Raw genomic sequence first — 24006 nt, forward strand, 5'->3', positions numbered from 1 at the left:
AGATTAAAATGTTGTTATGTTATTGCTTTTAAAAGTACTTCAAGTACTTATGGGAATTTCATAAAAACTTAGTGTAACAAAGACAAGTCAAACATTATATCAGAAATATTTTTGAATATAAAACAGTAATGTTTGACTATCTATACAAAAAAAAAAATCACAAAACCCCTAGTTTTTGACCACATTATGATTAATAGCATTTTCGACAATATTTAACTACGCAAAGGATTATCACTATGTAACGTATGTCAAGCAGCAGCAAACATGCAGTACCTACATTTTATAAAGATTTAGCATTACAAAAATGGTGTTTACAAAATATCATATAATAAGTGACAGGTAACCCGTATGGTATTTGTGATAATTATAAGTAAATACTATTGAAATAAAACCATATATACTACCTACTGGTAGTATTTAACATTAACCTGACCAATATCCTTCTCCTCTGAGCTAAGAATCCTTAAAAGAGCATTCTAGTTTTGCTCAAATACCGTTCGGTTGGGGTAAAATTGTATTAATCGTCTTAAGTTTTTTCTGGTATATACAGAGTGTATTCTATTAAGTGAAAATGCAGTCAAAAATATTTGTTGACTAGTGCTCTACCCCCGAAAAGGAAAACCCGCTTCCTCCATTGTTCAGAGACAAATTTATTGAAGCATTTGGCATGGCCATAAAGCGGTTTTGGTGTGCGAGCACCAACCAAACGGCTTTTTATACATACCCTTACAGATACTTATATTATTCCGATAAGAAAGCAAGTGAAGAAGAAGATTCAGTGGACAGCGACAACGAGTCTGAAGGTAAGTCTCCCTTACATGTTCAGGGTATAATAAAATTAGATTTTTTTAACCAAATACTGTTTGAACATATAGTTATGAAATTAAATGTTAGTCAATAGCTAGGCAAGAATTTGAAAAGCTATATGGTTATAAAGTAGTTATAGCAGGATTATTTGTCAACCCTTATCTATTTTTAGCGGCATCGCCAGATGGACTAGCTGGAAATGATTCGTTTATTGAAATTAAATGTCTGTTTTCAATAAAAGATTTTACATCACAATAAGTCCAAAAAACCCTAAGTATATAGATGCACAGACTAACACAATGTATTTTTGAAAAATAATCACATATACTTTTATCTACTGCAAGGGCAACTAACAATTTTGTTTTTTTATTGCGTGGACGCCAAAATGTAACATACAAGATTAACTACTATATATTTTATATGTTCTTAAAAAAATAATTTTTAAAAATGTCAATGTACCCCTTAACTGTGAATAATTCTCCACCTTAAATATTTCTAATAAAAACCATTGATACTCAAACTGATTCTATCTCAAACATTCCGTAGAAGTGGCTTACTTGGGGCATCTGCTTAACTTGGGACACAAATGTCGTTTTTGGCTTATTGTCGCTATAACCTCTTTTGTTATCATTATAAGATAATTTTTGATACGGACAATAATTAATCAACGCAATATTTGCAGTCTAGAACACATCAAAGTCGTTGAAAGTTTAAGGTATGTTAACTGTGTATTCATATTTAAAAAAGTAGAACTTTACTAACAGCTTTAACATCATAAAATCAATCACGATTTACTCATGTAATAATTGACTTGACGTAAATATTGTTAAGAAACATATTTATTTTCTACGTCTGTATTAGAGATGAAAAAATAAATCATCGTATCTCAAATATTTTTAAAGTTATCGATGTTTTTTTAGTTTTAGTGTAACTCGAGACACCATCTTTTCAATTCCTCAGTTTTTTATTCAATATAATTATGTTTCTTGTCATAGGGTAGTGGATGCATGTAACGTAATTTTTTTTAATTTGACTATATCACCTAACCTACTTGTTTTTTATACATAATTTATGTAACATAAAATTACTTACTGTTAGGTAAATAGGTACATTATAATATTGTAACAATTTATTTTCTAGCTATGGGAGGTAACAAGGCCAAAAAAGTTGGAGCACGGCCATACAAGAATATTACGCCACTGCAACTAGAGAGAGCGTTGTTGGCAGTAACCTCAAATTTAATGTCTGAACGTGAAGCAGCATTACAGTTTGGAGTTCCAAAATCGACTATCAACCGCAAAAGAAACAATAAAACTTTTCTTTTTACGGCCTAGCCCGTGAACTAGTTTAAAATTACCTGATCCGATTTGTAAAAAAAAAAAAAATAGTTTTTTAAAAATCCAGGCTAGTCCTACCTGATTGTATTGAGGCCGATTTGGCCTGCATTATTATTTTCTGTATCCGGCCCGTGCAAGTCTCTACTAAGTACTATCTACCAGAGTCTAAACCAGGCATTACCCGCCCCGAGTACCCTTCGAAAATGGTATTCATCAATTGATGGCAAACCCGGTTTTACCACAGAATCGATAAAAGCTGTAGAAATAAAACAAAAGGAAATGGAAAGTAAAGGAAAAAATCCTGTGTGTGCACTATTAATAGATGAAATGTACATAAAGGAAGGCATTAGTTTTAGAGGTAATAGGTTATCAGGAGATGTAAATTATGAAACCGTACTGAGATAATTGCGATGGCTTACCAAAAGCAACTCAAGCACTTGCTTTTATGCTTGTTGCCATAAATTCAAATGGATAGTACCAGCTGGCTATTTTCTCATTAACAGTATAGGGCAACTGAAAAAGCCAATTTGTTTAATTTATGTATCTTCTTATGTAATGATTTACATGTCCTTAATTCTATGCAGCACGCCAATATATTTTTATTTAGATATTTTATTCTTATTTACGTGTGTTAATTATTTTTAGTGTACCGTTATTTTGACTAGCAGCCCCTACAGCGAATTCCCTTTCTTATCTTTCCTTGCTATCGAGAATTCTTTATTTTACAGCCGGCAATTTCTTACCGCTTAGTTAATATCTTTGTTGACCAAACAGGCTAATTTGATACAATGGACTCCCTTGTTACCCACTCGATGGAAACATTATGTTACGAGATACGTGCGATAGCGTCGTCCCCGGCTCATACGTTAAACGATCCGTTTACTAAACGTAGTAACCAATATAATATTTTACCGAAAATTAAATTGCCTAGATTTGATGGGAGCTTAACAAATTGGCGTTCGTTTCGCGATACATTTAACTCGTTGGTTAACGATGATAACCCAACCGCTGGATAAATCGAGCGAGTCAACTATTTATTGTCGTGTTTGTCCGGTCCCGCTCTTACTACTGTTAAATCATTTCCACTTGCGGCGGCTAATTATGACAATGCGTGGTAGTCATTATCTGATAGATACGAAAACCAACGGTTATTGGCAACTGCTCACCTAGACAAAGTGTTCAGTTTTAAAGCTATTGTGAACGAGCACATTACCCTTTTTAAATGCATTTATTAATACCTTTCGTAAAAATATCGCAGCCATTAAATGTCTTGGAGTAGAAGATTTATCGGGATTTTTGCTTTTTTATATTGTTTCAAAAGTTTTGGATTCGATCCATGTTATTCTACTAAAAATATTTATATTATTATATGGATTATAATTATCAATTTGGTGAAATAACTTGTCAGCTATACAGTAAATCGTATTAATCTAATAATTACTCTTGTTAAGGCAATAAGTGGAATTTGTTACCTTGAAAATTACCAAAATTGGTTATTGACCAGCTAAAATTTGTAGTACATTATTTTCAATTTAAAAAGGTAATCAAATGATTGGGACTACCATTTAAGTTTAAAAAGTTGTTTAAACAAAAAATAAGTAGGGCCCCTCCCTACTTAGTAAAAAAAAAAATACTGTGAAAAATTGAGATCACTTGGTATAAAAACATTATGAAAAAGAAAAACTTATTAATCTAACACCATTTGCCGTTTCTTGAACTTTCCAAATATTATATTCATATTTTTTAAATAATTTTCTACCATAAACCACTACTGATGCTAATGATCCGAGTACTCTTTCTATCCCAAAGACATAACAACTCGCATGGTTGTAAAATCAATACGTTCTTCGCTCCTCTCAGAATCTAAAAATGTTGATTTGTTGCAGGTTAAGCATGCAAGGAGCGATGAACCAGAACTAGGGACAACCATAGGAAGGCATTAAGTCTGCGCAAGACAATCGCGAAAAGTTCTTCATCACTAGTCCATTTTGTCTCGCACACACAGCTTTCACACGTCTACTTGCTACGAAAACGCGAATGCTATTGTGAAAAATCCGATTGTAAATAGCCGTGGCGTCGGCAATCCGATTGCTGCGGATACGGTGGACGCACTACCTCAAATTAATCCGATTGATACGATCCGTCCGATACGGACTTATGGACGCTTACCTTTAAAAGCCTTTAACATTTACAGAATTTAAGAGGAAACAAAGAATATTGCGCTGATAAAATAGAAAAAGATACAGAAAGAAAAGGAGTTGCACGTTTAAATCGTGCAAAAAGAGATTAAATGACAATATCCTACAATATTTACAACCTTTATCCCACAGATCAATGATAAAGGGACCCAAAAAAACCTATCCTATGTACTTCATAATCATCATCAATTGTACACGCAAACGATACATCAACAAGCTTAGGAGAAAAGAAAATTATTATAAAATTTACGCAGTTAATCTATTTCTATTAAATCATTTATTAATTAATGTGGTTATATAAAACATTTCAAAAACTATTTCTGATGAGCGAATCTTTAATTTTTGACTCGTCCAATATTAACAAAAGCAACGGAGATATAAACCGGTTACAGAAAAGTAGCTACTACTAGGTCGAAGGAAAAAAACTCATCAATCATATACGAGTGCGTGTGTTAAAAGAAACAAACAGTGAATTTTTCAAATTGGGGGCATAATTTTTTTTAAAATAAATAAACAATTTTATTTATAAAAAAAAAATAAAAAACACTAAATGTTTACTAAAAAAAAATATTCGAATTTTTTTTTTAAGGGTGTTGGGTTCGCCGCCAAATAGGGCACGTAGCTCGTGTGTGTACCAGTAAGTACCTAACATTACGTAGCACACAGTATATACGGCCATTAAAGCACACCTATATATTATATTTAAATATTTGCTTACAAATGTTTTCCAGGGCGTAAGTAACCAATCGGCCGACGTTGTTCCAACGCCGTAGTCACAGCAGCAGGAAAATCGGCCAGACCCCCCCCCCCACCACGGTAAATAGACATTTTATTTTAAACATAATAAAACAAATAAAATAATTCAATATAGATGATTTATTAGTGGTAGATTAAATTAGTAAACAAATCCATGGGTATATGCCCTATTTTAAACGATAATTGGGGAAAGCAATGCCTCGCACCTCTCGAATTTAACCGAATTGCATTTAATGTAAAATTGCTTTATACAGTGTACTCACATATAGGTCAGAATAAATTATAAGGCCCAATAAAAAAAATCACTTAAGGAAATTAAAAAAAAATACAGCAATTTTTCTGTGATATATGTAAGAAGTCTTTTAACACGACATGAGAAGTGGAACAACACATAACTCGATCACATAGTGCATATTCATCGACCATTTCGTTTCGTACAATAGGTAGTACGAATAATCTAATTGATCACACTAACTCCTTGTTGAATGAACTAATGAGCACATCTTCACAAAGTGCAAATCCCATATCTACTACTGCTATGTTTTCCACTACCGTTTCTATTACAGCTATAACATCTACAACCGCTAATACTATTTCTCCTACTGCAAGTTCATCTACTAGTTCCCATTCTATTCAAAAAACGTCTACTACCTCCTATACTATTTCTACTGTCCAAACTACAGGTACTATTTCTTATTCTAGTATTACAATATCTACCGGTACCAGTTCTACTTATTCTACATCGTCCATTATCTCCCATAAAATCTATACTATTCCCACTACTTCTTCTAGTTCAGCAGCTAATCGCAAACCACTTGTAAAGACTCAAAAAGTAGTAGCCCGATATCAGGACGAAACTATACCTGCTTCTGAGTGGAGTCCACAACATATTGTCGCGAACGTCTATCCACATCCAAGTTGGTTCGACCATAGGGACTTCCAGTCGTTGATGAACGAAAACGAAAGGACACCCAGTAACGACAATATAAATTCTAACTACGACCATAATAGACGAAACAGAGACGAGACAATGGAAAATTTGCAAGGGTTAGTCGAGCAATATATTGAACAATATTTTCAGCGACAACCAAATGCATCAAATATTCTAAATCATCCACCGCCATCGAGTACTCAAATTGGTTTGCAAGACGCAATTAGATTACTCCCATACTCTTTTGACGGAAGAGACGTTGAGCAATTGGAAATCTTCTTAGAAAAATGCGAGTTTGCGGTGGAATGCGTGGTCCCAGCAGCGGTACCACGATTGCTGCAGGCCATCCAAACTAAACTTACCGGAAAGGCCAGGCAAATAACAAAATTTAAACCTTTTGAAAGTTGGGAAGACCTTAGAGATGCACTGAAATCTAATTTGGAACCACAGCGCACAACTCCACACTTATATTTAGAACTTTATGCGACGAAGCAACTACCGGGAGAGGATATTTTGACCTATTCAATGAAAGTCGAAAAGTTACTAAATCAAATAGTAGAGCAGGAAACTTGTGATCAACCGGTGGAGGTTGCACAAGCGATAGAGCAAACGATCCAAAACCAAGTCATTCAAGTTTTTATGGAAGGATTGGGTAGTTTGAAAGATTTTATAAAGGCGCGAAATCCTAAATCGCTAGAAAAAGCAATCCAAGCCGCTCGAGAAGAGGAGCGAATAAGAAATTCGAACCTAGGCGCTAGGCAATTTTTAAAACCTTCTACATCAGTGCCTTCTAACTCTAGCCAATCATGCCATTCGTGTGGACGAAAAGGTCATTTTTCTAAATTTTGCCCACAAAATCCTTCTACATCAATCGGTAAAGGGAAACCGCAGAAGACCTCAATTCCAAATCCAAATTCTACAGCTCCAGTTTGTAGGTGTTGTAAAAATGAGGGGCACGTAATTGAAGATTGTATAAAGAGGAGGTATGCAAATTCAAAAAATAATCGGCAAAATTCGGAAAACACGAAACGACCGGGTCAAAGCGCACGCCCGGCCGGACAGCTGCAAGCCGCCATCGTCCAATTAGGAGAATCTACACATTCACCGCCCAGCTAAACGATGGTCAGGTGAAAGTACTCTGTTTCAATACTACTCCGAATCAATTAAATCTACTTCTAGATACGGGCAGTGACCTTAATCTAATTAAACTCAGCGTTCTAAATCCAAATGTGCCAGTAGAAGAGACTGAACGTTATAGTCTGACTGGTATAAATGAACAGACTATTCTAACTCTGGGAAAAACCTTCTTACCCATTCAAATTGCAAACCATTCAATCAACGCCGAATTCCATGTCGACATCCTAATTTCCCTATTAAGTTTGAAGGTATATTAGGTAAGCCATTTTTGCAATCCAATCAGTTGTCTGTCAATTTCAAAACGAATGAGATAGTTTTACATGTAGAGAGAACATGTGAAATATCTCCGCGCTCTGAGTCTCTTCTTTCTATATCTGCGTGTGACATCGCTGAGGCCACAGCGTTAGTCATTCATTCTCAAAGTCTAGTCGACAATTTGTTGTGCGGAAATGTACTAACAATTGTGAAAAATCATGATATTCTAATTCCAGTAATTAACACATCCGAAAGTTCAATTACACTTCGAAGCCTCACTCCGGATCAACTTTCGTTCGACATATGGACTGAACAAAAGTCGTGTTACGTAACAAATGTTAATTCAAACTCATCTCCTTCTGCAAGTAGCCAACGATTACAGCTACTCAGAGATTCAATTCAATCAACGTGCTGGTCGACATTGTGACTGTAGTGAGACAATCACATTCGAGTGAGTACACATTTTGGTATCCGATCATCTGCCGCTGTCCGTCATTGAGACGCCAACAGCAATAAACCGGGGTCCATACACTCAAGCGCCCGACGTCCAGATTGGCGCCACTCATCGTCCCGCGTAAGTCCGCCACCCAACCCCCAGCACGCTCAACTGGCGGAACTCGGGCAACGGGTACGCTTGCTTGAGCGTCGTTTGGGAGTGTACCCGGTGGCGTTGGGGATCCTGATCGAACCCTGGGAGGTAGACATAGCAGAATTGGATGCTCTCAGGGTAGACATCATGCTGTGGGCTGCCTACCAGCGGGGACTCAGAGCGGGTAGAAGGGAAATGGCCCCAGTCGCGGATCGCGTAAACCCCTTACCCCCTCGACGACAACCAACGTCGAGAGGAACGCGTCCTGAAACCGGGAGATCATACCCCAGAGCCCATCCAACCCCCCCCCCCCCCCCAATCCGCAACCAGACAACAAACTCCACCAGAACCCTGAGCCGCAACCAACCAACCGCGACAGCACCACATCGCAGCTAAACTACCACCATAACACCGGTTCGCAACACGACACCCGCCACCACCGGACCTTGCCCTCTCGTGGAGGTCTTGGTACCCAGACCGGCAGGACGGAGGAGCGGCTGGGACGTTCGACAATCGGGCACACCCCAAAAACGGAAACGTCCTTCACAGCTAAAAAAGGACAAGCTGAAATGGAAGGCCTTCTCGAAAAGGAAGAAGGAGGCGAAGGCGAAGACCGAAGACCAGTCAGCAGTGGAGGCTGGAGAAGAAGGAAGGGAGGCGTCACCGATGGATGTGGATGAGGTGTTGACGACACCACCGACAAGCCTCCCGGAGGTGGACGACGATATGTTCCACACGGCGCCATCCTCACCCAACCCGACATCTCAAACGCCCGAAACACCCGACCAACAAACCCCCGAACCTGGGCCCGCAGAGACGCCCAACGCTCCAGAAAACCCGCCCTCCTTCAAGGAAGATGGTAACGAGTAGGCTTGTCTATCTCCCCATCATCCCTCATTCCCACTCACTCATCACTAGCGAACAACCCCGCAGGGACAGGTAGTCAGCTGAACATCCCAGCGGGGAGAAGAGAGGCTTGAAACATATCGCCATCTGGCGGTACATACAAGGCAGCCACGGTCAAGAAGACAGGTGCAGCCAACGCCGCACGGGACGCACCCTAGTGTTGCATCGGCAGGAAGCCACAGTCAGGACGACGTACGCACGCTAGAGGGCGCGCCAAAAGAACATCAGTTTATTTCTAATCAACAATTAACAATTGTTAAAATTTATTGTAAAAAAAAGATGCCAATAATTTATTCGAATCTTTTAAGAATCACAGGGAAAATTATATATCATTAGATCAAAGTTACTTTTAAGGCCATAGGTCGATAAACGTTTGAAAATAGGGACACACACTGAATATAACTAAACGCGTTTCGGGGGCTCCAAGGGCAGAAATAAGCATGCGGGCAGCTAATTAATCATCTCTTTCAGCTCATCGGTCCAGCGGTGCTTGACTTGTAAGTCCAACCGCGTTTGATCTCTCCTAGTAAACGGTGTTTTTGGCTACTAGCCAACAACCGATTACATTATTTTCCTGTCTTATTCACAGTGTTTTTAGCCACGAGCTAACAACTGTTTACCTTATTCCAAATAACCTGGTGGTGTTTTAGATTAAAATCTACAACCACTTCCTTGTTTTATCTTACTAACGGTGTTTTTAGCCTAGGCTGACAACCGCATCCATCCCACTCCACTACTATCCGTTTCAAACAGCGTCCGCCTGTCACATTAATAATTATCTTTTTTTTATAGGCTAACCACCGTGTCCCGTCTCTCAGCGTACATAGTTTATATTCTTTTTCTTTTGCTCGCTTTTGTTTTTTTTTTTGCACTATTTGGGACATTACTGTAAGTAAGAATTTTAATATTCGTAGTTAGGAGTAATTTTCTAACCCATTCGCTCCAGCGGTGTTTATACTAAGTATCAACCGCGGTTGGGCGATTCGGTTCTATTTTTATATATATATATATATTTTTTTTCTCTTTTTTTTTTTTTGGCATCTTTCAACACATTTTTAAAAAACACCAGTGTAAACACACATTGTATTACTAAAAGTAATAATAAAGGATTTATAAAATTCTTTTAAAAAGGAAAATTACGAGTTATTTAATTGTAGTTAGAAAGTAGTTAGCAAACCCTTCATTTAAATATACTTTGTAATTAAAAGAACAGACCTACTCTGTCAGGAACACAAGGGATAGGATTGTGTGGATAGATAGGGATTGTTTCAGGCTATAAGTAAGCGGCTAAGACCATGGCTAGACACCGCACACAAAATTATTTTAACTTTTAATAATTATAGATTATTAAAATTTGCTACGTCTTATTCTTAAAAATAATATGGTAAGTATTTTTTTTAATTTAAAATAACGATAATATAAAGATAATATTATCTAGTTATAATAATTTGTTAAATAATTAAGAAAAATTAAAATATAAAATTAAAACTAATTTTTTAGATTTTAGATGTTAAAACTTATATTACTTAATATTATTAGTTTTAAACCCTATATTGTGTTTTTTTTTTAACAGAATTTAAATTCTAGTTTTGAATACTAATTAATAATACAAGGACTGCTGCCAAGTCACTTGAGTAAGATATGTTTTTGTTTTTACTTAAAAGTAAATTATGTATTTTGGCATTAAGAAAAAAAGTATTTTTTAACCCTGCGACCCCATCAATTTCTGGGGTCGTATTCACCCCACCTTGTCCACGAAGGGTAAACTTTATAAAACAATCTCATTTGTGTTTTACGAAATTTATGAATTGTTCTTACAATGATTCTGAGCAAACCTATATTATATTATTTTTTACTCGACGTCTTCACTATGTATGCCAAAGCAAGTCAAATGGCTACAAGTTATTTGACGTTGTATTTATTATTTTAGGCAGTCAACTATATCACAAAGCACTAGTTGGCGCTTAAAATTGAAAACGTGGTATCTAAAACGTCCAACTCGGGAAAGAATGAAAATCTAAGTTAAGACAATAAAAGTTTTATGGCTTCCATTGAAACGGACGCCGGCTAAAAAACCATTGCTGAATCTACAGCGATTTCTGAAGAACTTTTAAATTCCTCATTGAAAGATAGATTGGACACATCTCCACAGTCCAGGGTGATAGATCATTCAAAAAACAAAGAACATCATAACATCAGCTCGGTAATTTCAAAATGACTGCACTAGTATTCACCAATTGCCAAAAAAACGAGAAACGCAATTTGTAGATGTGCAACGACTGCAAACTTAACCGACTGTCAAAATCAATAACGATCAACAGGCGCGAGATTTAAATAAAACTTGCTGGTGAAAGTCTTATACTCTGTCCACCGTAGGTTGACCCACTCTCGCGCATGTATACTGAGCCGCAAAAGAAAGTAGAAAAAGTACGAAAAAGAAATGGAAAAACGACTCGAAGAGACTGAGGATGAGCTTGAGACGTATGACTCTCTAGAATACACTGAAGATCAGTCTTTCTGTACTTTTGCGCTTATTGAAGAATACTATAGACAAAACGAATGTTTCTACATAAACCATAACGGGTACATAATCGTTATTGACTGTCCAAGTGACTCTGACGATGAATCTCAATGTTCTTCGGTCTACGATGCTTGAATAAAAATCAACTCCAGATGCCAATTCATCTCAACTAAAACTTTAAGTAAAACAAAAAAACTTAAGATGAGAATAACCCTGTTAAAAGTTACAGCTGATTGGTCCTAACCGGAACTGTAACTGAAACTGATTTATACATTTTTTCTAATGAAATTATTATGTTGTGTTTTTAACTTGGGGTTAAAAAGTAGTGTGTAAAAAAAAAAAAAATAATTTTAAAACTTAACGTTACCGGCCACCTTTAAAAAGAATACGAAAGGTGTGGGTTGGTTATTACTTATTCGAATTACCACTTAGAGTTACTGTTATAACTTATTAACTTTTTAACTTATTTGTAATAATAAACAGAAAGAAATAGACTTTAAAAAAAAAAAAAAAAAACACTGAATGTTGACTAAAAAGAATATTCGAATTTTTTTTTAAGGGTGTTGGGTTTGTCGCCCAATAGGGCACGTGGCTCGTGTGTGTACCAGTAAGTACCTAACATTACGTAGTACATAGTATATACGGTCATTAAGGCACACCTATATATTATAAACAAATCCATGGGTATATGCACTATTTTAAACGATAATTGGGGAAAGCAATGCCTTGCACCTTTCGCATTTAATGTAAAATTGCTTTATACAGTGTACTCACATAAAGCTCAGAATAAATGATAAGGCCCAATAAAAAAAATCACTTAAGGAAATTAAAAAAAATACAGCAATTTTTCTGTGATATATGTAAGAAGTTTTTTAACACGAAATGGAAAGTGGAACATCACATAACTCGATCACATAGTGCATATTCATCGACCCAGAAAAGTACAATCAAAATACAATCATCAATAAAAATATCATGTAAGGCAATGCATTTAATATAATAAATTATCTTTTTGTCAAAACTAAATAGCAAAAATGTTCTTCTTATAATTTACATTACATATCATTTAAATATACAGTAAATTCACTATTTAATAACTCATAAACTTATTTATAAATCTGCAGTGTAAGTTTACATTAAATATTTAATTTAAAAAAAAAGCCAGTACATTGGGTTGGGGGCATAGTGGGGACAGACGGAGAGGTCACAGGTCTACAGATTTTATGTAACTGGAATTGATAAAATCACTTTTAAATAAACGCTTCGAAATTACTTAGATTTTGACTATCATCATCATCATCACTGTCGCAGGACTGAGTTGTATCAATGTCATGATCGCTTTCGTATACATAATCTACATCCGAAACATCTGAATAAGCGATTTCATCATTTTCCTCTAAGAAAACTCTAATTCGATCTTCATCCCAAGAACTCATTTTTAAATTATAATGTCGAAAATATAACAACAAGCAATATAACTGTTGAAATTCGTCTAATAAATTTAAAAAAATATGTTATATGTGATAACATGTGCTAGTATGTCGACCATGTAATAACGTTTTTTTTTCACACACGCGAACAGTGGTCATTATGACCGATATCAGTTTTAAAAAACGAATTATCACGTAAATCTGTTATAAATATACAAAATGACACAACGAACATTACTCTTAACAGTTAATTGAAAGGTACCATGAAGTTCAAGTGGATAAGGGGTTCCTAAAATGTGTAACGCAAAAACCAAAAAAACTAGCGGTCGAAAAGACTGATGCCGGTTTAATAATGGTTTACAGAAAACACGCTAATAGTATAATTATAATCAGTAAAATGATCATGGTCGCTAAGTAATTACTATGATACATTGTTCAAGCGTTATCAAGCCGGGCACCGTCCCACCACCACCGACTGCACCGACCACCACCGCACCATATCACTTACTATCCGTTTTTTTTGTTTACCGCATCGTACCGACCGCACCGTTAACCGCTCGCGTAAAAGAAACTTTACACCGTTTTTCGTTATTTGTTGTTGTTTTTTAATTATTAATTACATATCAACCGCCTGCTGTGATGAGCTCGTGTACTTGTGCGACGTTCGAAGAATTAGTCTTGTTCTCGTAAAGTAATCAACAGTTTGCGGGCTTTCACCACCGTTCAGACGACCGTACCGTCTTGCAATACCACCACTACCGACCGTCACCGTTCTCGTATTTTCAAGTTGTAAATATTTGCTTATTGTATAGTTTTAGTTTTAAGTCCTTAGTAATTGTTGTTGTAGTGCGCTGGCCAGCCGGTAAGACATTTGTATACTTAACTTTGGTTTAATAGTAGTCTGCATGCTTTAATTAACATTTGTTTTTTTTTGTATATATATTTGAAACCAATACAGTCCACAACATTACCGAACATTATTGGTCCTTCGAGCCTAGGATTATTTATGTATTTTAGTATTAAGTTTTCCTAAGTGGTTGAACCACCGGTTTTAAGTTTTAAGTTTTTAAGTTGGCGTATAATAATACACTTGTTGCGCGTGTGCAAAGTTGGACTTTGGACCCTGCCGTCGGTATAGTACGACGCGAGTATACACGCGATAAGTGGACGTAGCCACCCCGCGCCGCGAAGGCAACGGACACCGCACCGCGTTGCCAAAGCTCGCGGCCGCTCGCTGCATAACACCGCGCGCCGCCACGTCTTGTGTGCGTGTATACAGCGTGACCCCAAGTATAAAAAAAAAAAAAAAATTGTATTTCTAATTTTTCATTTTTTATTTTTATTTTTTTTATTTTTCTGTTCCTGTGCTTTATAAATTACACAATGGGAGTTTACGAGGAAGCAAAGGCGCGCATAACAAGTCTTCAGTGTCGAGTACAGCGCGTATACGAGGCCGGGGAAGCATTGGGAAATGATTCTTCAAACAAGTTGGCCAAAACTAAATTTAAAATTATGTTTGCGACAATAGAAAATTTATATTCGGATTTTGAAACGCAATTAATGGTAATAATACGTCACCAATGTAAAAGTACACCCGTGGTAGATGCTATCGACACCGATAGTGTGCGTGCTCTTTTTGAGGAGAAGTATATCGGATGTAAAATATTTGCGGACGAATACTTACCGGAGGCAGTTGTCGACGATTCGCTCAACAAAACATTTTTTGAATCAAAAGCTCTCAGCGCCTCACAACCCTATCACCCGATCGAAAAATTAGCAGTACCTAAATTTGGTGGAAACCCTATGGAATATACCAGTTTTAGGAATATGTTTGACAAATTAGTTGGTGAATCTAATATGTCGCCAGTGGTGAAGTTTGGTTACTTGAAATCTTATTTGGTGGGAGAACCATTAAGTTTGGTATCTAATCTCATGTTGACTGATAGCAACTACGAACTAGCTTTGGCGCAGTTAACTGATCGTTATTCAAACCGCCGTGTTATCGCGGATAGTCACATTGAAGCTCTATTTAACGCGCCAAGAGCAACCTTCGGTGATGGTAGTTCTATAAGAAAACTACTAAATGTAATTTTAGAATCAACGGGTGCTCTCCAAAATCTATCGTATGCAGTAGATCAATGGGACCCCATTCTACTACATCTATTACAAAAGAAATTAGACAATTATTTAAGAGCGCAATGGGAACTACTAGTAGATACCTCCGAGGACCCATCTATGAAGGAGTTTACCACGTTCTTAACAAAATACTGCAAATCAGCTACCGTATCGCAAGGAAGTGTCAAGGTAACCACAAAAGGACTCAAACCAAACAAATCTATCACATTATTCAGCAGCCAACCAGAACGAAAGCTTGAACAGGGAAGGAAGAATAAGTCATTTTCCTGTCCTGTCTGTAATACACAACCGGTCACTTGCTGATAAACTGTCAATCGTTCAAAGATAAAACACCAACCGAACGGCATCAAACAATCAAGGAATTGAAAAGATGTTTTATCTGTTTCAGTGCGCACATGGCCAGTGAATGTAAAAACCAACGAAACTGTTCTACGTGTGGGGGTAAGCACCATACTCTACTGCATTTGGAAAAAACCGAACCGAACGTTACCACGACCCATTTAACCGTTGCGGCTGCAGAAACAAAAGGTTATCATACGTCCGTTTTATTAGCGACAGCCTCTGTAGTTCTGCAAAACAAAAATGGTCAATCGGTTACAGTAAGAGCACTACTTGACAGCGCAAGTCAAAGTAGCTTTGTCACTGAACGTTGTGTCCAGCTTTTAGGCTTAAAAAGAGAAAAGTGTGATGTAACCGTTCAAGCGTTGTCCGGAGCTGAAGTCCCAGCGGTAAGAGGAAGAGCTAATGTCGAAGTACGACCGGTCGACCAACAAAGTCCCATGTTCAGCATTGACGTTTTAATTCTAACGCGTATTACTGGACCAGTTCCGTCGAAAAGAGTGTGGAATCATTCATGGCCACACATCAAAGGTTTGAAGTTAGCCGATCCATCGTTTGCCGAAGCGTTACCAGTTGATGTCTTGCTCGGCGCTGATGTCTTTCCACAGCTTCTCTTAGGCGACAAGGAAGAAGGTGAGGTAGATGAACCGATAGCGCTATCTACGGTGTTTGGCTGGGTTTTGATGGGTAAAACGACCAACGGTCCAAAACAACAAATTATCACCTTATGTTCGTCTGAATCCGTAAATCATACGTTACAACAATTTTTCGAGATCGAAGAAGTTCCAAAAGTTGAGAAAAATAACCCAGCCGATTTAGAGTGTGAGCAAATTTATCAAACAACCACAACACGACAACAAGATGGACGATACATAGTGCATCTTCCGTTCACACGAAATCCCCCTCTACTTGGGAAATCCAGAGACGTAGCGCTGCATCGCTTACGAAGTTTGGAAAATAAGTTCAAAAAATCACCAGAACTTCATAAAGAGTACAATATGGCAATGTATGACTACTTAGAAACAGGTCACATGTCCGCTGTAGTGAAAAAATCCGACGGTGAAGAAAATATGTATTATATCCCACACCAAGCTGTATTACGTCCGGAAAGTACTACTACTAAATTGCGGGTCGTGTTTGATGCGTCCGCAAAAACTTCTTCGGGTCACTCATTGAACGACAATCTTTATTGCGGTCAAAGATTACAGCAGGACTTACCGGGAATTGTTTTACGTTTCCGACTTCATTCTGTTGTTTTTACCGCTGACGTAAAACAAATGTTCAGACAAATTGTTGTGACCGAAGCTCACCGACCGTACCAACGCTTGCTTTACCGGTTCTCTTTGGATGAACCAGTTCAAGAATATCAAATGAACACGGTAACTTTTGGACAAAAGTCATCTCCATTTCTCGCCATCCGCACTCTGCATCAGTTGGCAACTGATGAAGCAGTAAATGAACCACTTGTACAAACAGTTGTTAAACGTGATTTGTATGTAGATGACATAGCAACCGGAGCCGAAAGCGAAGAAGCTGCAATAGATCTGCAGAAAAAACTCGAAAACACGTTTGCAAAAGGTCACTTTGAGTTACGCAAATGGTCAAGTAATTCCGACAAATTACTGAGTAACATTCCACTCGATCACCAACAAACACTACCAGTGACGTTTGAAGAACATGAGTTGACATATACCAAAGTCTTGGGACTAAATTGGGATCCGAAGGTTGATTCACTAAGCTACAAATATCAACCCAATCCGGTTAAATACAGCAAGCGAGCTATTTTATCCGAGATCGCTAGAATCTATGACCCTCTAGGTCTATTGGCACCAGTAACCACGGTTCTAAAACGTTTGATAAAATATCTATGGGTCTTGAAAGTTGACTGGGATGACATTATACCCGAAGATGCTAAATATGCGTGGCAGCAATATCATCAAGAGTTACCAATCCTGGCAACCTTGCGTGTATCCCGATTAGTAACCAGTCCAAACGCACTCTATGAACTACACGGTTTCAGCGATAGTTCGGAAGCCGCGTACGCAGCAGTAGTGTATTTGCGGGTATGTACAAGTGATAGAATAGGTTGTCATCTCTTAATGGGTAAGGCAAAAATTTCTCCAACCACAAAAATGTCCATCCCGCGGTTAGAGCTGTGCGGTGCGTGGTTATTAGCACACCTTTTGGATTACGTCTCCAAAAACCTAAAATCTTTATCCATTGGCACCGTAACCGCCTGGACCGATTCCACTGTTGCGCTGGCATGGATTAAATCCCCTACTAGTAGGTTAAAAACGTTTGTTGCCAACCGAGTCGCCCAGATTCAGCTGTTGACTAAAGGGTACACGTGGCGTCACGTTCCAACCGAGGAGAACCCTGCTGATTGCGCTTCACGGGGTCTAAGTCCTCAACAACTTACTAACCATGACTTATGGTGGAAAGGTCCTACATTTTTGTGTCAACCTAAAAATACTTGGCCAGCTCAAAACGCTGACAGTCCAGACAGCCGTTTGGAAGAAGAGGCGGAAGAGAAGCCAATCACGCTTATATCTCAGGTAAAAGAAGAAGAGAGCCGCCTTTTATATCAATCTGATAATCTGCAAAAAATTTTGAGACTTACGGCTTACTGGTTGCGTGTTGGAGATCATTTATTGGGAAAACCTTCGGCTTGTATTTTCCCTCCGACAGTGGCCGAAACCGAGAGATCTTTACGATCGTTAATACGATGGACGCAGCGAGTATTTTTTGCAGACATCAAAAAAGCTATTGCTACAGACAAACAAGTACCTGCATCCGTACGTAAGTTATCACCTTTCTTAGATGAGAAATCGTTAATCAGAGTAGGTGGTCGCTTGAAAAACTCACCAATTCCTTACGACGAAAAGTACCCCATCTTGCTACCGAAAAATTCTAAATTGACTGAATTGCTGATAGATTTTGTGCATCGTACTAAGAGTCATCCGGGAGCTCAAACTACACACAACATTTTACGCCAAAACTACTGGATTCTTTCGGCTCGTAGCATCATCAGGAAGCGAATACACCAATGTATCCCATGTTTTCGAGTAAAACCACGACCAAACCCGCCCTTGATGGGAAATCTTCCAGTGTTTCGAGTTACCCAGGTCAAACCGTTCAGTCGCGCTGGTGTAGATTTTGCCGGTCCTTTTCAAGTGAAGGCCGCAATGTTACGGAAAATTAAAGTTACCAAAGCTTACCTTTGCATCTTTGTTTGCATGGTTACCACAGCAGTTCATATCGAGCTCGTGTCAGACATGTCCACGCCTCTTTTTATTGCCGCCCTAAACCGGTTTATTAGCAGACGGGGTCGTTGCACAGATATTTACAGTGACTGTGGCACGAATTTTGTGGGCAGTCAGCGATACCTAAAGGAGGTAGATACCATAATTAGAGAATCAAAATTCGTTCATCACGTCATCAGTACGCAGATTCACTGGCATTTTAACCCGCCCGCAGCACCACACATGGGAGGTCTGTGGGAGGCAGCCGTCAAGTCTGCTAAGACATTGCTTCACCGTGTGGTTCAAGATAGGATTCTAACCTACGAAGAGCTCAATACCGTTCTACACCAGGTAGAAGCCGTTCTTAACTCGAGGCCTTTATGTACCATGTCATCCGACCCTAACGACTTCACGACCTTAACCGCAGGACATTTTCTTACTATGGAGCCTCTAGTCGCTGTTCCATCTCCTCAGGATGAAATTAGTCAAACCCATATCAGTACCCACAAGCGTTGGTCTTTAATACAGCAGATACATCAACATTTCTGGTCTCGGTGGAAACATGAGTATTTACACAAACTGCAGGAGAAAACCAAATGGAATCGTCAAGTTTCAAATCTAAAAATTGGCGATTTAGTCATTCTCCAAGAACCGACCCCTCCACTCACATGGAGTACAGCTCGAGTGGTTGATACGGTTTCTGGAACTGATGGAGTCGTCCGAGTTGCACAAATACGCACCTCCGCGGGCAAGATCCTCCGCCGCCCGGCGGTGAAGCTTTGTCCGCTACCGTCAAACGTTTGAAGACCTACGGTTCTTCAAGGTGGGCGGTATGTTCAAGCGTTATCAAGCCGGGCACCGTCCCACCACCACCGACTGCACCGACCACCACCGCACCATATCACTTACTATCCGTTTTTTGTTGTTGTTTTACCGCATCGTACCGACCGCACCGTTAACCGCACGCGTAAAAGAAACTTTACACCGTTTTTCGTTATTTGTTGTTGTTTTTTAATTATTAATTACATATCAACCGCCTGCTGTGATGAGCTCGTGTACTTGTGCGACGTTCGAAGAATTAGTCTTGTTCTCGTAAAGTAATCAACAGTTTGCGGGCTTTCACCACCGTTCAGACGACCGTACCGTCTTGCAATACCACCACTACCGACCGTCACCGTTCTCGTATTTTCAAGTTGTAAATATTTGCTTATTGTATAGTTTTAGTTTTAAGTCCTTAGTAATTGTTGTTGTAGTGCGCTGGCCAGCCGGTAAGACATTTGTATACTTAACTTTGGTTTAATAGTAGTCTGCATGCTTTAATTAACATTTGTTTTTTTTTGTATATATATTTGAAACCAATACAGTCCACAACATTACCGAACATACATATTATATAATAATAAAAAATGAATAGGTTGTTCATTACTTTAATGACAAAATTAATGGCAAACAGGGTGACTTTTATAGTAAAAAATATATTGTTATGTATTACTTAAAATTAAATCGATTACGAGACATTATTTCAGAAATAGTCGGATATTTTGTATTATTAGTCCAATACATCCTATACGACGGCATTTTTAAAATAGACATGACCATATGAAGACTTAGAAACTGTTCCATTTCGTTGAAATTTGTGTTTATAGATTTTGTGTTTTTTTGTGTTGAATACAAATTAGTCTGATAAACAATATTTTCAATTAAATCGGAATCTAATAATTGTTTGAAATACGCTAAAGGTGTTAATGATGATAAAGGAGGATTTAAAATAATAATGTTACGTGGATAATTTTGATTTTGCCAAGACCCTTTTACCCAATTAGGTGGTAAATAATTATCTAAATCACTTTCGGTGTCTTTTTCAACATCATCTGGATCTTCTACTTCATCGACATGGTCTATTAACTCTCTCGTTAACTGTCAAAACCATTTAATTTTTAATAATGTTTTATAGAAAACACGCTTATAGTATAATTATAATCAGTAAAATGATCATGGTCGCTAAGTAATTGCTATGATACATATTATATAATAATAAAAAATGAATAGGTTGTTGATTACTTTAATGACAAAATTAATGGCAAACAAGGTGACTTTTATAGTAAAAAATGTATTATTATGTATTACTTAAAATTAAATGTGCCTCGCCTCTCATCAAACACCGTTCCCTTTCCTAAATTAAAATAACTACTGTTAATTTATAAATAAATATAGAAAATGTATAATACTGCTAACCAAAATACCTAAATTGTTATGTTCAATGAATTTTTCCATTTTAAATATTTGTATTGTAATGATATCCTCAAAGACGTTCTTCAATTTCATTTAGATTTAACGCCATGGTAATTTTACTAAAAGAAATATTACTAATTTGTCAAAATCAATTGTGTGTTATGACACAGAACCTAGCCCCAATGATGCCATATGGAATGATCCATTGTCATCACAGTATCGTAAAAACTAACAATCACACAAGAAAACAAACTATACCATTATAATAAACAATACATTTTAATGCAGAAAAAGTATTCGTACATAAAAAATATGTTTAATACTTACCATTAAAAATGTTAGATGATGTAACAAAACGCTGCTACTAGAAAAGTATATATTTTTTCAAAACAATGATAATAATGTTATCAAAAATTAAAAAAACCGTTAAGACCTCCTCGACTTCTTACTATAGAAAATAAACTTTCAAGACTATCTTAATTAAGCCTGTGAGTAAGAATGTAAGATATATCATATTTTTCCATCAAATCTTTGAAAAGTAATTGAGTAGATTTAATAGAAATTAAAATACCTTTTTGAATTGTTAGCAGTGTGTTTTTACCTTTGCATCTCATTGAATATATTAACTTATACGTATTGTCTAAACAATTATTCTGGTCTTCTAAATTTAAGCCATATGGCTTTTTGGTACACAATGTTTCAGATGGTATATATGAGTTCATTATATCGAACCAATTACTTATGGTTTCAATAAACTGTCCAGTATTTTTAGATAGTGCCTTGTCTGAACCAGGTTTGTAATGATCTAAAGCTGTAGCAACACTATGGGACAGTAACTGTGCTGCTAATCCTACATTTTGTCTTTCAGCCAGGTATGATTTTTGATCTATAAAGTTGCTACACAAAGAAATCGGTTCAGCGGTTTACGAGATATCGTGGGCCCAGACACAAAAAAAAAATTAAAACATCATTGTAATAACAATACCTTCTCAGTTCCGCACTGAAGCTAAAATAAATTTGCCCTTATCTGGCTCAAATATATATTTTTTTAAATTGAAACCAATACTTACAACCTGGTACATTATGGTTGTAACAATAATAATAATACTGATAGTGGTATAATAATAATTAATTAATAAACCATATGTGTGTAAGAAACAATTTTTTTTTTAATTCTGAGTAAGACAAAACCAAATCAAAATTTAATTGTGAAAAGTGTCAATCAATAAATTAAATTTGTTTTGTTTCAGAGGAAGAAACAGTAGCAGACATGGGTAAAAATAAATTTCTATAACCATTGAAACGGTCCTTTTCAGGCCCAACACATACAAATTAAGTATATCTTAGGGCCGTACCATACAGTAGACAAAATAAAGGCCTCTGATTGGCCGACCAATCAGAGCGCGGAGTCAGTAATTAAAAACTCGTTTTTCAGCCGAGTCTGCAACCACGAAAGAGCATTTTCATGTCTCGTTGAAGTACCGAAAAAATTTAGATTTGGTGTGGAATTATAATAAAAAAAGTTTTTCAACCGAGTCTGCAACCACGAAAGAGCATTTTCATGTCTCGCTGAAGTACCGAATAAATATAGATTAGTTGTGGAATTATAATTTTAAAAAAATATTACATGGAGCTTCCAGTTCACGGACTTTAGTAAAGCTTTTGACTCGGTTATTCATAGCCGTCTTATCTTGACGCGGTCGCATCGCGACTCCGGTGGTGGTCGAGTGCTAATCACACTCGCCACCGCCGGATGGCGCCCGTGCCCGCTTTTCCCTCCAGTCGTCCGACAGGCCGCGCTCGCCGGATGGACGGGTTGGCCGCAGCCGCCGCCGCCGTCGACCACACACTTCGATTTCGACCGAAGAACGTCTTGACGACACGTTTTGTTTTTATTTTGTTTATTTCATTGTATTAAACAAAATTGCTACTTAATACCTAAACACCTGGCTACCCTCAATTAACCCTCTCCTGACCGTAACAAAATCGTTTGGCGCAGTCGGTATTTCAGACTTAAAGGGACTTAAGGTAAGTGCAAATTTGAACTGGGTGTATTACCGGTCACACCCTTTGTCAAGTGCCGAAAAGAAATACTATGCAGGTTTTGCCCCTAAATGGTTGGGGCCGGTACAATTGGCAAAGAGGTTAGGCAGGGGAGTGTTTAAAACCCAAGGGAAGGTCCAGCTAAAGTTACATGTTTCGGCCCTAAAAGCATCTAGCTCTGGAGTAAACCCTTAAACGAAATGTTAATGTTCCCTTTGTTTCTGTTGATAGCATGGCTGAACAGAATCGTTTGTTCCGCCCGTCGCGACAGGTGGCCGCACACACGGCGATCCAGTTGAGGGAGCAGGCCCGAAAACTGTGGAAAGCTGCCACGGCGCTGGAGGGTCGACGGACCAGGGAGACCCTGGAGGACTGGACCCCGGAACGCATCCGGAGAGCGGAGCTCTGGGAGCTGAGGGCCAACGAGGTGGTGTGGGCGGCCTATGACCGCGGATTCGAGGACGGGGGTCGTCGACCACGGCCAGCCGAGGGGCACGCCGCCGCCAGGTCACGTCGACCGCGACCAGCAGCCGCGTCCCACAGCCACTGGCCACGCCAGTCAGCGCAAAACGGGCTGGAACAGCAGCGGCCCAATCATCGGCACAGCGTGCGCGATGGGATGGGGCGTTTTCGTCAGCTACCGCAGCCGCCACCACCACACCCTTCGTCAGCGGTGGATATCGCAGCGACACCGGTGGTTGACCTAGGTCAACGTGTTGACCCGGCAGGTGGATGGAGGGAGTTCAACTTCCTCCAACCGGACACGGTCCAATTGATGGAGGTTGCGCCGGACGTCGACGCATTCTTGTCATCGGGTCCGACAGTCCTTCCGGATTGAAGCCCGACCTGTCGGACTGGGGGGGGGGAGTATGACGCGGTCGCATCGCGACTCCGGTGGTGGTCGAGTGCTAATCACACTCGCCACCGCCGGATGGCGCCCGTGCCCGCTTTTCCCTCCAGTCGTCCGACAGGCCGCGCTCGCCGGATGGACGGGTTGGCCGCAGCCGCCGCCGCCGTCGACCACACACTTCGATTTCGACCGAAGAACGTCTTGACGACACGTTTTGTTTTTATTTTGTTTATTTCATTGTATTAAAATAAATTGCTACTTAATACCTAAACACCTGGCTACCCTCAATTAACCCTC

The 24006-nt window shown here is 38.5% G+C and overlaps 1 protein-coding gene across 1 annotated transcript; it reads left to right on the top strand.

Annotated features, from left to right (window-relative positions):
* Positions 1 to 15398: 15398 nt before the first annotated feature.
* On the top strand, positions 15399 to 23306 carry LOC126841597 (uncharacterized). Its single transcript, XM_050578180.1, has 3 exons — positions 15399 to 18141; positions 22067 to 22090; positions 23131 to 23306. The coding sequence occupies exons 1-3, from the start codon at positions 15399 to 15401 to the stop codon at positions 23304 to 23306; spliced, it is 2943 nt and encodes a 980-aa protein (XP_050434137.1).
* Positions 23307 to 24006: the final 700 nt, after the last annotated feature.

Source organism: Adelges cooleyi, unplaced genomic scaffold (assembly GCF_023614345.1).
Source record: "Adelges cooleyi isolate 19-005CV unplaced genomic scaffold, UGA_ACOO_1.1 ACOO_flye_CR_arks_rails_tigmint_CR_PRNA_396, whole genome shotgun sequence".
Taxonomy (NCBI): Eukaryota; Metazoa; Arthropoda; class Insecta; order Hemiptera; family Adelgidae; genus Adelges; species Adelges cooleyi.

What these genes read in the sequence shown, in the direction of transcription:
- LOC126841597 (XM_050578180.1), top strand. Translation starts at nt 15,399, where the DNA reads ATGGCCAGTGAATGTAAAAACCAACGAAACTGTTCTACGTGTGGGGGT. An exon ending in ACAAGTACCTGCATCCGTAC is followed by an intron (nt 18,142 to 22,066) that starts GTAAGTTATCAC and finishes GTTTTGTTTCAG; the next exon opens with AGGAAGAAACAGTAGCAGAC. An exon ending in AGAAACAGTAGCAGACATGG is followed by an intron (nt 22,091 to 23,130) that starts GTAAAAATAAAT and finishes CCGTCGCGACAG; the next exon opens with GTGGCCGCACACACGGCGAT.